This window comes from Mesitornis unicolor, unplaced genomic scaffold, assembly GCF_000695765.1.
Source record: "Mesitornis unicolor isolate BGI_N332 unplaced genomic scaffold, ASM69576v1 scaffold22212, whole genome shotgun sequence".
Lineage (NCBI taxonomy): Eukaryota > Metazoa > Chordata > Aves > Mesitornithiformes > Mesitornithidae > Mesitornis > Mesitornis unicolor.
In genome coordinates this window covers 4,882-19,895 of record NW_010171543.1, presented here as the reverse complement: position 1 = coordinate 19,895, position 15,014 = coordinate 4,882, and the positions used below count along the sequence as shown (strand labels likewise).

Below are 15,014 nucleotides of genomic sequence, written 5' to 3'. Positions count from 1 at the left end.
TAGGGAAAATGGCTTGTAGAGCCATTTTTTGCTTGTAGAGCTGTTCTTCATACAGTGCTATTAAAGTAGTATTTTACAAGTAAGAGAGCAAAATGCATTCTGCCCTCAAAGATATCTTTCTTGAAAAAGCAGGCCCTATCAGCTACTATCAGCTAGTGCAGTTGCACCACATAAAGCTTATAAATTCCCGTAAAGACTCTAGCATCAATGTTTTCTTCATTATTCTGCATTGATATTTTGTCCTCTGCAGAATTAAAACTAGTTTTTGAGCTGGAGGTTATGACTGTAGAATGTTATTATCCTTATTATGCTTATTTATATGTATTAAATGAGACATAAAATGAAGCAGGTAATGTGGAAAATGTTGGAGTTTTTTCTTAACCACAAACATTTTAGGGTCAGGGAGCAGAGAATGGATTTTGTTACCTTCTCAGCTTATATAAGTGTACAAATTAATTTCTTCCAAATGCTTGCTACTGTAGTTGGCATTCTTCACCATCACTTCTGCCAGCAGTGGGTTTGGAGTTCGATTCACAAAAAGAACGGAAGGAACGGCTTATTTCAAGAAAAAAGGAGGTTCGGGCTAGGATATGTGCAGAACCGTCTAAGGGTCACATATAACTTTATAACTCAGATATTCATAGACATTCAGCGGCAGTGATTCCAGTGGAAGTCAGTGGAATATAGGAGGAGTCAATAGCTTTGCTAAGTCAGGCCTTTGGCCATTAGCTTTCTCATTGTGCCTTTCAAGGGCTGTTTTTTAGGATCAGAAATCTCTCTGTAGAGAAGTGTGTTTCTTTTGAAAGACAAGAAGAGATTTCTGTCATGGAATGGAAATGGGCTTTGGCGTGTGTAATTTCCCCAAACAATTCTTTTAAAAGTACTTTAAACCAAGCCACACTTCAGCAAGAAGCATAGAGCAGTGATAGGCAGCCACAAATGGTTCAGATAAGCAGCCAAAAGTTCAAATGCCTAAAGAAAGCTTGTTCAGACCTCTCGAGTCCACAAAACTGTGGTGGAAAGCTCACAAGAACAGACCTTCTTTGTGAGATTTATTACATGCCTACCTCAAGTCTCAGCTGGAAATACCACAGAACAGTCTTTCCCATTGTATTTTCACATTTCAGCCGTGGCTAGAAATAAGAGGTAAAAGAACTTAGCATAACTTTTGAGAACATAGGAACTTTGAAATTATTGAGTTCAAACTTGGTTACAGCCTGGCCTGACTTTTCTGAACCCATTTTGCAAACACTTAATATGTACTGCTGCGCATGCAGCGAGAAGAGATTTCCAGAGGCCTGTCAGAGATTGGTTAGGCACTTACTTTCTCTTTCAGCAAGGGATATATCAGACTTCCATGTCCGGATTTGTGTGATGCATGAGACATTACAGTATAGCCTTGGTTAATTAGCGAAACATCAAGAAAAAGCACAGTAACATAAAAATTACAATTGCCTTTGCTGCCAACAGATGTTAGTTTTCAGGACTTGATAGCTGTGATATATATTTGTGCAGAATTTGACAGGGGTATTCTTTAACACAGGGAGAGAAAGAGATGAATAGTCACATCTGAGTGTTAAACAGATAGGATCTAATCTAAATTAATTGCTGGGCAGATTTGTGGTTTTCTTATTTTACTGAAACCTTGCAGGGTTTTAATTGATGCAAAATCAGGCCAATTGCCTTCATTTTCATCAATAGTTTCTGTGGTTCTGAATTGGAAGATAACATCATTACATTTCCTGAAATATAACTTCTGCAATACAACATACATGCACTTCAAAACCTGCAGAGTACATAGAGGGTTGTGTGTAGGAGTTGTGTCTCCTTCCCAGGGTGGGCTGTATGTAGCATTACTCTGTAAACAACACTCGACTGCCTTCTCACCATGTTCTCCCATTTTATTTTCCCACAACATATATTTTCATATTTTATGGCCCACCTGTTTCCCCCCCATGGCATTGACCTTCTTGGATTAAGTTTCTACACAGGCCCATTTCTTTATACATTTAGTTAATCCTAAGTAAATAAAAAACCCCTCCATATTCCTAAAACAATACAGTCTTGGTTTGAGTTATTTTGATAAACAGATACCAGAGCCCATTGTCTGTCCGTTACACACACACTTTTACCTGCAAAGCTTCTGAGTTGTATGGCTACTGTGTGCACACTCGTGGAACGTGTAAGGGAAGGAAAGCAATTAATGCTTAAGAAACAATCCCTTATTTTCTGAAAAGTGTGTGCTCTGTTATTTGTCTTTGAAGTAGCTCTAAACAACATCTTCTGATATCCCCAGATTGCATCTTGAGAAAAAGAGAATTTTTCACTCTTTTCAGTGGGAAAGATTACAGGTTAAAGGGCTCTAGCAGCAGAGAGAGACTCATCTTAGTTTGTGTGTGCCTGTCTTTACATTTATTGCTCTGAGTATAAATAAGCAAATTAAATTTCATGGCTTTGTCTTCTACATGATGTTTAAACCCTTTTGATTATAGAGAGTCTGGACAAACTTTTGTGATATCTGTACATGCCTTTGTAGAAAGATGACTTCCTGTCTCACAGTTCTCTTTAGATGTTAAAATGGTAGAGCTCCACCAAACTGCGTCCATTAATCAGCAAAGCTGGTGAACCTCACTGAACTTAGCAACAAAATTGGACTGATGGGAGCAGATGAGATTCTTGCAAACATTTCACATGACTGATTCTTTGACAGCTCTAATTGCTGGACAGTTTACTTCTCCTGTGGGTCAGAAGCGGGAAACTGCGTTCTCCTGATTTACAGCAATGGGAGACTCACCAGTGTTTCCTTCCAGCTAACTGGAGCATTCCTCTCTTGCATTTTTGTTTATTCCTCATTGCCATCTCCTCTGTTCATTTGTTTCTCATTTTATGTTTAGAGCCTACTTAGAAAAGAAGCCAAAATACAAACAATTCTTAGATGTTAATGAGATTCTGAGGCCAAAATAAAATCTTGGGAAGAAAGAAAAAATGCTGCACATCAGGGAACAAAATCAAAACAGATCAAACCCATGCTTTAGATTTCACTCTTCATTAAAAGAAGTGACAGCAATGCTTCTGTAATATTTTCCATTAGAGAACTGTAGTATGCTTCATAAAAATCAGGGCTTTATTCCTCACAATCCTAAAACATTACCTAACAGGTACAAGTTTGTGGACTAGTCAGATGTGGAACCACCAATGAATGTTGTAGCTCACACTCTTCTTTCACTGTTTTTTATTTAAATCTGGATGGCTCATGTAAAATCTCTTGGATCCTGAAAAGAAAACCTGAAAGAAAATAGACCACCATAGAGTTTGTGCAGGGATTTCATTATTTTATATTATCACTGATTGGTTTTTTTTCAGCATATAATGAAAACAAGATAAAATACCCCTTTCCGTTGATTTAATATGGGACTCATATGGAAATAGGACTGTTGCATTCTTTATGTGTAAACATGTAACTTCATGAAACATTAGCCAAGAGACGTTTGAAGGAGACATTGATAGAAGGGTGGGCAAGACCTACAGAGATTTCTGTTTTCTTGTCTAGAGCTGATCTGTCTTTGCCACAATCCGGCTGCTTTAGATGAAAGTCAGAACATAACAGTCTGCGTGGCAGGGAGGAGCCTTGCCAGCTAAGGCCCACAATATCCCAGTTAGGTCAGCAGGGCAGGCTCATGGGTGGCAGGCAGGGGCAAACAAGAGTCCAGATTATCAGATGAGATGGTGATGATGAGGAAGGCTCAAGGTCAAGCTGGGAAATCAATCCACAGTTCAGGTCCTGGATTGGACACAGACCGATGATCCTGAGGCAGATCCATGGTAATGAGGCTGGCAAGTGAGTCAGAGGGTGAGGGATAAATGAAGCCCATGCCCAGGCTGTGACTTGGGACAGGTGGGTGCCTGATAAAGCTCAGGCAGGGCTGGGGTTAAATGGAGCCCCTAGGCCACGAGCAGGGTGTCAGTGGAGGCTCCAGACGAGGCTGGTCAGGGCCGGTAAGGCATATTGGTGCACTGAGGCCCTCAGAAGTCCTTGCAGCTCTCAAGGCAAGTGATATTTATTCTAATGAGCCAGAGCAGTGAAGAAGTCTGTTCTCTAATGTGACTTACTTCAGTGAGCATTAGTAATATGTAAGTACCAACAGTATTACCAACTACATATAAAGAAAGTAACAGTGCGTATGTAGAAGCAATCATGATGATCCAGCTGAAGTTCTGTTACCCTGGAAGGATACCATGGATCTGCTAGACTAAATACAGGGGCAGTTTGACTTCTGATCCACTCCCTGTTCTATGCATAGATGCACTCTAAAGGAAAATAATTTCTATCCAGACATCAGAAAGTGTTTTGGCACCACAGAAATCAAGACTGCTCTCAAGGGTTTTGTATCCTTTGAAAATCTGCCCTCGGTCTTGGAAGAGCAGCAGAAGTGAGCTTCTGAAATAATACTCTTAGTTTATTATTGGGAAAACAAAGGTTACATAATGCTTCTAAATTCCCTTCTGAAAGGGATTTTCTCAGAGTATGTCAAGTAATGCTATGGAGTTTCATAAATGTATTTCAAACATAGATCTTGATTTTTATTTTTTTTTTGCAGTAGTGTATGTAACATCAGGAGCATGATTCATTAAAAAACTTCACTATCTTGTGGGGAATAATTAAGATGATGAAGGTTGAAATGTGGTAGACAGAAATCCTGCACAAATTGGGATGTTTCACTGGAACTCAATTGGTTGTTATTTTAAAATTTAATTAAGGCTAGCAATGGTGCTGAGACCCCGGGTGAAAGGGCTCTTGGGTTCTGGTAGATTTCCTGCTGCCTCTTTCTTGTGGTCTGTTGCCCCAGTTGAGGGTAATGAGTAGGACTGGCACATCAGTGAAAGGGAACTGGCACTGGTAAAGGGGTTTTTTTCTTTGCCAAAAACAGCCCCTGTGGCCGTGACACAACTTCATGCTTCCACTTGCTGGTTTCCAAGTTTGCAAGAACAAGCCTTATTTTCCTGGACTGCTGTTACAGTTGTTTTCTGACAACTATCAGAGCACTGGATTAGGGTTCTTTTTTTATTTTCAGTTTTTAATGGGAATGGAATGCTTCTGAAACTGAACTCATGAGTGAAAGACCTCAGGAAGAGGAGAAATGGCAGACTCCTTAAAACTAGGGAGGGTGTTCCACAGAGTAAGGTTTCTGAGGCATTTCTGCCAATTAAAACAAGACAGTGAAACAAAATATCTTTAATAATAGGACCAGAGCAGAGACTGTTGCAGCTTGTGAAAGTCTCTCATGTCATACAATGTTAGATTATGGCAGTTACTATGTATTGATGCAACGAATCAATGGCACAAAATTGAAAGTAGCGGGTGTGTCAATTGTGAAAACCAAAGGGAGAGGATTCATTATCCAAACACTCCCTCCTTGCTGCCTTGGGCTTTGGAAATCACAGCTTTCACATGGAATATTTTTACTGAAAGGAACTAAAAAAGATGAAAAACCAAATACTTAACACAGAAACATTCAGGTTTAAGTTTGCTTTGTAAATCCTTGGAGGGTAGTTAATCTGTAGTAAAATCTTGCAGCAGAGGGTGGGACAACCCTATACCTTCCCATATGGTATTTCCTTTGTTATTTGATATGTAAGCCTACTTCATGTATAATCATTTAAAGCATAAGGCTATGGGGGTTTTCTGTGGGACTTTATAGACTAAACTTGTTCCCAGCTCTGGTTTGCAAAGCAGAAAAGCAAATTAGATTGTCAAATGAAAATTACTTAGAAATAAGAAAAGTATTTGCGGAGTATATGCGTAGTTCTCTATGCATAATGTAATTGAACATACTCGCCGAGGATAAAATATGAACAGCCACAAAAGTTATTTCTGTACAGTGGATTTGAAAGGTAGCCATTTTATGGGGCTCAGTTAAACAGTCAGTTTGCCTGGGAGTGGACTGCTTGAAATCAGTTTAGTTTAGTTTAGTTTTAGTTGACATAGACAGGAAAATGTTCACTATTAGCACAACTTACATAGTTCTTGTATTTTCAAGATTTTGCCAGTTTACTTCAAAAAGAACTCCTTAGCCATCAGATTGGGTTTGCTGAGGAGATAAGTCTATTTTACACATCTGTGCGAAAGTGGAAAATCTTCTCATGCACCACCAACAAAAAAGGGTTCATTATATCTATTACTTATAGGCATCATTTAAGAGAAGCTTAATTATTATTATCTTGCAGACAGAGGAAGAAACCGTTCCAATCTGTGAGCAGTTTTATCCTGTTCCTGTGGATGACATAAGCAACCCTTATTCCAAAATTGTATTTGGTTTGTTAAAAAGTGACTGTAAAAAGTTTAATCACTTTTTTAGCTTTCTAGGAATTCCATTTCTGTAAAGCTTTACCTTTCTGTTTGAACATCTTGTGAAAGAAACCAATATACTGATAGGAAAAAATGCTTTTCTATACTGTATCTCTGGAATAAATGTAACGTGACTGTGTTTCACACAAATAACCAGTATTATTCAGTATGATTGAGTGAAGAGTAGTTTACAGCCTATTGTACATTCAGTCACCAGTCTCCTTCTTGAGAAGATAATGATTGTCTTGGTTAATCCCATTATTAATAGTGGTGCTGCCATGGCATCTGCTGTTCTGTAGTTGAACTACTGGATGTGAACCCTTACATTATTCCCAATGGGAGCCCAATCAAGCTAGTGAGCAACTGTGTCTCGTTACCAGTTCTTTGAATCATTCTTATTTTTAGTCAATAAAATTTAAAAAAGTGTTTCAATACAGTTACATTCATCCACAAGGAATGTACTGTTCATTGTGGAAGTAATACAGAGTTTCTCCTAACTAATTACATTGCATGTTAAAAATAAAATCTGAAATGTCAGTCAGATGCGTCTTTTTTCATTTATTTGGTTTTCTTTGCATGTGTAACATAATTGTTTGTAATTCAATTATACACATACCTTTCAGCAAGCTGCACATGGGTTTTTTCTTTATTTTAGTGGTCTGGACATGAAATGCCAAATGCATTTTAAAAGAAAAAGAAAGAAAGGAAAGATTAAGAAAGAACTAAGCAACAGAAAGAAAAAAGTCTAACAAAATAATTGATTATTTCCCCAGCATGTTTCTGGTTTTTAAATGTTGGTAGTTTGATGCTGCCCAGAATAGTGGAATATCAGAGACATTCCCCACTGAAGTAGATGAAGAACATAAATGTAAGATATAAGAACATAAATGAAGCTTATTCTCTGGGATTTATGGATGATGTGTGTACTATCTCCCAATATGTACTGTAAGAATCCACATATCACTATTTATTAACAGCTTTCAGAATTCAGCAGTGAAAAGTTGAGATATAAGAACATAAATGAAGCTTATTCTCTGGGATTTATGGATGATGTGTGTACTATCTCCCAATATGTAGTGTAAGAATCCACATATCACTATTAATTCAGCAGTGAAAAGTTGAGAATGGTGGATGTTATTTACTGGGAAGCCATATCATTAGAAAACAATGTTGAATTTACATAAAATTCTGCAGTCACCTCTTCTCCTAAAACTATGAATAAAATGAAAACTGAAAGAACTTATGGAGAGGAAGAAGGAAGGAAAAGTAAGAAAGCTAATAAAAAGCTATTAAAAATGGATTTCTTTCTTGCTTAATTCTTCACTTGTGACTGTAAAGGACAGGTGCTACTTGTAGTGCATTCAAAAGTATGAAACTAAGATGATTTGCTACAGCTGAGTCACAAGTAAAAATAATTGACTTTGTATTAATTAATTTACTTGTGATGGTTGCTTCTCCTCACTTCACTGTGCAGTCTGGAGGACGGGCTAGTGAATGTGTTGTGTCTTTTGCTCCTCAGTGTTCTGCAGAATGTGGTGACGGAGTCCGTACGCGGTCGGTGGTTTGTATGACGAACCACGTCAGCAGTTTGCCTCTGGAAGGCTGTGGCAATAACAGACCCTCTGAAACAACCCCCTGTAATAATGGACCCTGTGCTGGTAGAGTGGAGTGGTTTGCTGGGAGCTGGACACAAGTAAGCTCTATATCTGACACATGGATTTGTTTTCTGCTGGTATTTTAATTACAAAAATGTACTTTTGTGCAATGAAGTCATATGCCTTAAGGTATTTCTACATCTCTGTGCAACATTTGGATATTTTTTTTTCTGTATTTTGCAGAGTTGATGTTCAATACTTTTCAGCACCTGCTGTTTGTTTTTTTTTTTATTTTGATGAAAATAAGATTTTGTTCTCTTCCTCTGTACCTTGATTTGTATTTTGTATCTACTGACCCTGTGTATTTATAAAATGAAAGATAACAGAAACGTGCTTAGCATATTCAGGTGAACACTAAAGCAACAGATTTATACTTGTTAAAGTAGAGCCTTTGTGATGATGTATGCCTGCAGGGGTACATACATATATAGGGAATTTCCAAAAATAAATAAGACAAAAAACAATGGCTAAACCCAAACCTTAGCTTCAGTATTGTTATGCTGAAATTCATCATAATAGGTAAAAAGAACAGATTTTGGTTAGTGGCCTGTTTCCTAATGCTCTTTCCTCAAGGTAAATTCTTCCCTTGATCCACATCTCAATAGTCCTTCTCCTTCTAAATAAACATTTCTGCTGTCAGGAACAAAGGCATTTCAGCAACATTTATGTGTCCCTTTTCTAGGCTCTCATAGAGCCTAGAGAGCCTTCAGACTGCTGGCACCAGCACTTCATTGAGTTGTTATGGAAAAAACTCTTGGCTGTGCTGTTAACTCACTGCATTTCAGATTCCCAGATCCTTCAAGGTGGTAAGGAGCTGGAAATTAAACTGGTACAGCTGAGATGGACATTACAGGGCTACTACTATGCTAATGCTTTCAAGTGTAAGTGATAATTGTTTGTGTTGTATACAAGTAATAACAAAGTCACATTTAAAACATACTTAGCTGCAGTTCAAATAGGTAAAATCCGGGCCTTGTTACTTACACTGCTCCATGCAGATGAATAGGAACTTTGTATCCATTCTTGATAGCAGAGAGAAAAGCCTTCAGTGAGGTCATCCTAACTCTCCCCATTCTGCTCTGTTTCATTTCTTCAGTTTCCATCCTTTACAATTTCCTGTTCTTTAAAGCTAATTCACCTTCTTTCTTTGCATGAGATTGTATTTTTCGATGCATACCAAGGCTACAAAGCCTTTTGTCTATGTTATTGGAAAGAAGTGCCTGACAATATCTATTCCACCAGCTAAATCCTGACTTTAAATACCAAAAGGAAAGCAGTCAGTCAGTAGACCGGAGCAGGAGAGAGCATTGGTGGTTGATCTTCCGTATTATGCTCCACTAGAGCTAAGGCTGAATTAACATTGCCTTTTGGAGGAACCATTAAAAGAGAACAGTGACAGAGATGTTCAGTGTTAAAGAAAGTGCAATCATGTTATTTCCTGTAGAACTTATTTGAATGCGTTCATCTCAAGGTTCTTCATCCAGCTCAAGTTTTTTTGTGGGTATCTTGTAAAGGGATCATAAATTCCTCCCAAAATATGAACAAAATCCTCACTTTTTAATAACATTTGGTTGGTTTAGGCTTGAAAAAGCTTTTGAAGATCATAGTCCTTTGTGCAATGTAGAAACCAATATGTTGCTGGAATCATCTTTTGAAAACTACTTTACAAGTGCCAGGAACAGTATTGTGTGTATATTTAACCTTTAAACGGGCAGTTAGAGTCCATGTGGGTCAATTTTGCTTTTCATAACTGGAACCAACACTGCATCACATAGATACTTGCAAACATGAAAAGAACACACTGGCAGATCAAGGCATTTCTAAAAACCACACAGAATGTGAGGATTTGTAAAGCTGCAAAGCTGTGCTCTAACCTCGTAACCCTCAAACCCTCGGTGCAGTGCAGACATACCTGCTTCAGCAAGAAGCAGTTTATGGAGAAACTAAATTACCATTCTCTTTTTATTAGAAAAATAAATACCAATTTCTTTTTGTAGCTATGGTAAAGCTACAGGTAAAAGGTATAGGTAAAACTACACTTTTGGATTTCTCCAAAACCACGCTTATGGCCATATGTTGTTCTGTTCATAAAAACAATCAGAAATATGTTTTCAGTCTGTGGTACCAGACAGAATAAAAATTCACAGAAGTACAGTTTTAACCGTTGTAACCATTTTTAAGATTAAAAATTAGGTAGGTAACACCTGACACAGTCAGTAGTCGCTTGATTAATTGAATTATTACTGTATCCTTCAGCATTTTCTTGTCCTGGTTCCTCTCTGGGTCTGCTGGCTACTATGTTAGTGCTACATACAAATAATAATAACAATAACCCAAGGTTTATCTGTGCTACTATTCTGGTTCTGGGAGATAAAAACCCTACCACAGGAACTTAAGGAATGCTTTACTTGTTTCCTTTCTCTTCAAGTCATACATATGCCAGTGATGGAAGGAAAGATACGGTAAAGTTCATTTTACTGAGGAAAAAGTATATAAAAATGAGGAAATGGATTTTGGATGTTAGTCTCTAGGTATGTGTCCAAGAATAGCAAAACTTTACAAATTTTCATGTTTGAATATTAATTTAAAATGCAAGTATATGTGTTTGTGTGTGTGTGGGTGTTTATTTCAGAAACAAATAACTCGGAGAATCATTTTACTTTGGAAACAAGTTGAAGGACATAAGTAGAATAATAAATTCCACCACTTTGTTTTTTGTTCCCTGCTACAGTGCTCTACTGAATGTGGCACTGGAACTCAACAGAGAGAAGTCATTTGTTCTAGGAAAACTGAAGGTAATTTTGATGTTTTGAACCCCTATGAATGTTCACATTTGGAAAAACCTCCCAGCCAGCAATCCTGCTACCTCAAACCCTGTGGATCTAAGTGGTTTCATACAGAATGGAGCACAGTAAGTCTACCAAGCTTTTTTGTATTTAATCGTCTTTGATGTATCTTTTTCTGTGTATACTGAAAGGGAACAGCATTTGGATAAAAACATTGAAAGTGAAATTTACTTCATCTTGCACAGGAAGGATACTAAAAAGAAAGCATACTCTTCAGTACTCAGCAAAGCTTAGGAAGTGTCTTCCTAACTCAGTGAAGTTAGGAAGTATCTGACCAGAAGGAGACACTGCATAGTTGTCTTTTCATCACTTATCTCTTCTTCCAAGAATTTTCCTGTTTTATAAAGTTGGTTTACACCTTAATGAGACTATGAAGTGCACTAAGAAGTTATTTTCAGACCTCCAGTTTCATTAAAATTAAGGGGCATTTAATTAGGAATGAGGGATGTATTCAGTTGTTAAAGTCAGTTTTATGATAATATTTTACTATAAACTCTTCACTGTAATACTTAGAACTGTACTGAGAGAAAACTTACTGTAGAGCTTCATGTGTCTTCAGTTCCCTCTTGAAATGGACCACCTACATTCACCAGTGCCACAAAATGCTTTGGTTTCATCTGTCTTTCCATCGTTTCCTATACCTGACAAAGATGATTGGATTTTTACCAAAAAAAATCAACATTTTTCTCCTAAATGAAAATCAGAAAGTCCATTGTCATCCTAGAATGAAAAATGGGGCAAAAACTACTTCAATGACATCCTATGTAATGCAGTTACTTACACTCTTTTTTAAGCCTTAAATCAAATTCTCAATGACAGCTCTGACATCTGGAAGCACCTCAGAAGCCTTCAGCTTGAGTTCCCTTTTAAAGAAACGTTGGAAATACCTCATCCACATGACATGAGAGAGAGAAATTATTTTGGCCTACTGGCAGCACTAGAAAGCAGAAGAGGAGGTAGAATGGTTTTATCAAAATAAATCAGCTGAAGGGAATCCTGATTTTTCTTCCTTAATTGCAGACATAGGTGACTTTTTGAAAACAGCATCCAAGTTAGGCTCATAATAAAGCCATGTAGATCTAAGTATGTTCCTTGGTGTTGCTGGAAATTCTTTGTATTCTTTGCTGAGCTGTTTGTTTCCCCTTATCAAACCTATTAGTGAACTCATTTTCGGATGTGAACCTGCAGGTGTGTAGCCACAAGAGATACAGCCCTCTGCTTCCATAGACTGCAGCAGATAGATTCCTTCTGAAAGTTAAAATATATGCTCTCTTTGGCAGGCACAGAAGAAACAAGGTGCTAAGACTCAGAATCTGATAGGTATTCAGAGATGCCTAGTTACTTCCAAAGAAGTGGTGTCTAAAAATCCTTAAAGGTCTAAGCCTTTGTGACCATCTTCTCTGTAGCAACAAATATGCATGCTAGCTGAAGTTTTACAAGATCATATTCAAAGTGGTTTTTGGTTGTTCTTCTGATACTGTTACTGTTATCAACAGAGTATGTGGTATTTCTTACTGTTAGACCTGAAGAGAAAGGATGATGGGGTTACCCATGAGCAGAAGAGCTGTTCAAAGCCCCTGTACTAGGTTTTGAAAGTGTCCAGTTCATATCTTCAGCAGACTTCTTGTCTGACGTAGGATAAATGGCATGGCCATTATATGGCTGGCTAATGCAGAATGCAGGGGTTTGGGTATAGTGCGTTGTAAGTAACATCTAAATTCCGCGTTGGTTCCATTTTAACTGCTCAAGATCCCTACAAACTTGAACTGAAGTTCTTCTTGTTGGATGTGGAATAATTACACTATTCAACACAGGCACGTAACAAGAGTAATTATATAAAAAACCGCAAGTGTTCTATTACTGTTGCCACAGGGCTGTGGCCTTTCTAAAGTGAGGAAAGGTTGTACTTAAGGATGAAAGAGCAATTTAAGAATATATTGTTGAGAATGTTTTAGTTAGTTTGCTACAATATCTGATTTTATGATAGTGAGACATTGTTTGTTCAGTGTTAGGAAAAGAAATGAGTATGCCAAAAAAGTCAGAAAGAAAACATTCTTACTAGTTCAGGGCTATTAAGGTTTTAATCATTATAAATGACCCAGGTTTAATTAAGTTTGTGAGCATTTAGGTCAAACTGGACAGTGAGCCAAATCTCAAAGACCTCAGTCAAGCAAAATTCTTGAAGTCAACAGGGGATTTGCTTCAGTATGGGCAGAAATATGTAATAATTGGCTTTAAAAATACCATGACAACCACGTACAAAAGTCTCTGGCTTCATAACAAACTCTGAAGGAGCACAGAAATATTTTCTTTAGAAATTCAAAGAAATCTATAATGCTTAGTAAAATTGTTGTGCTGCAAGAAGTGACAAATAATTGAGCACTAGAAAAAAGGCAATTAAAATTATTCCTGACTGTATATACATGGCAGCAACAGGGCAGTGGAGGGCAGTGGCATGAAGTAATAAAGTTCAGTACAGGAAGTTCTTAAAGTAAGAAATGTGAGCGTTTTTGGAAAGAGTAGGTTTGGGAGATACGTGTCAATACGCAGAGAAGAACAAGACTCATTAGAGAAGTAAGAAGCTAAATAAATTCAGAAAGGGAGGTGTTCTGGCGTGCTTTCAGTTGTGCAGTGTCTGCTTGTCCAATTGTTGCCCCTGTGGTCAAAAAATGATTTTGAACCTTTAACAAAATTGCACCTCGATGTTTAGGACTTCATAGTTAGAAAACAAAATGAACAGAAATGGTGAAGTTGATAAAAGGTTACAGCGGTGCCTGCGTCTGGCTTCAAGGTTCCCATTTTTTTCTTTCTGTATTTGCACATCTCATATGGTCCTCATGAACTTCAGCTTTCATGTTTCAGTGTTCCAAATCCTGTGAAGGAGGATTTCGTGTTCGAGAGGTACGGTGTCTATCAGACGACATGACAGCCAGTATTCAGTGTGATCCACAGCTTAAACCTGAAGAAAAAGAACCATGTAACACACAAGATTGTATCCCTGAAATAGGTAAAGGAAGAGGAAGCTTCTGTTTTAACTATGGAACTCCATCTAGTGGAGAAAATATTTAATAATCTTGCAGAGATTTGAGAGTATATTGTCTTTATCAAGTTCAGGGTTTTATTTTTACACAAAATACAGCTCTTTTCCTCTTTGATTTTCCTTTTTGAAAGGTTTTCCTTTCTGATTAAAAAAGTTTTCCTTGTAACATGTAAGAAACTGACTGACTTTTAAAATTACTGAGAATGTGAGAAATCTGCTTCTGTGAAAATGGTACATACAGAGGGTTTTTATGTAGCCTCCTTGCATTCTCAAGAGTCTCTCTTGGCAGAGTCTGAAACAAAAAAAAGGATCATGTATGATATACTGCATCTGGTAACAGGTTTATTAAGAGTCATTATGATTAAGCTAGGATATTAAGGGTAACTAAGCAATTTTCTTTTATATAAAGTAAATATACTCATAATTTGGCATTGAAATTAGTCATTCACCTCATACAGATTTTATTTTAGTATTAATGTGAATCACTAGGGAAAGGAAATGCAAGTATTTAGAAACAGTTTTAACTCTACAGCAGTTTTAATTCTACAACAATTTTCAGTTTAGAATTATTCTTCAACATAAGTTAACTATATAAAAAACCTGGTATACCAATATTATTTTAAGAAATATATTGTATTTGTGTTGTTATTTCTTTATTTAAAACAGGTTTGTACAGAATTGCTCATTCTGACATCTGTTATTGGTGTCATCCAGACTTTTCTTAACACCTCAGTCTCTGTGATCACATACATGATCGTATGAAAATCTTAAGAAGTATTTTGAACCCTGTTGGTTGTAAAGGAAAACTTCAAATGTGTTTTCTTCAGTTTCTTCTCTCTTTCTTTTTTTCCACAGATGAGAACTGCAAAGATAAATACTACAATTGCAATGTGGTGGTTCAGGCTCGGCTCTGTGTCTACACCTATTACAAAACAGCCTGTTGTGCATCCTGTACACGTGTGGCAAACAGACAGTCGGGGTTTCTAGGACGTAGATAACAAATACTCCTCTACACAAAGCAGCATTGTCAGTCTTCAGATGGAGCTTGAACAGTGTTACTGTTTTGACTACAGCAGGTTTTAGCTTCTTGGAGATGGGTTTTTATATTGCTGAGTACGTCAAGACTG

At 37.3% G+C, this 15,014-nt stretch overlaps 1 protein-coding gene across 1 annotated transcript in view; it reads left to right on the top strand.

The window, feature by feature from the left end:
* Positions 1 to 15,010, top strand: part of LOC104537253 (thrombospondin type-1 domain-containing protein 4-like) — a gene marked incomplete at its 5' end in the record, with an annotated part of 16,341 nt that extends 1,331 nt beyond the window's left edge. Inside the window, 4 exons of the mRNA XM_010180077.1 lie at positions 7,866 to 8,039; positions 10,733 to 10,912; positions 13,710 to 13,854; positions 14,743 to 15,010. Coding sequence (XP_010178379.1) covers positions 7,866 to 8,039; positions 10,733 to 10,912; positions 13,710 to 13,854; positions 14,743 to 14,885 — 642 coding nt within the window. The remainder of the gene's footprint in view (positions 1 to 7,865; positions 8,040 to 10,732; positions 10,913 to 13,709; positions 13,855 to 14,742) is intronic.
* Positions 15,011 to 15,014: the final 4 nt, after the last annotated feature.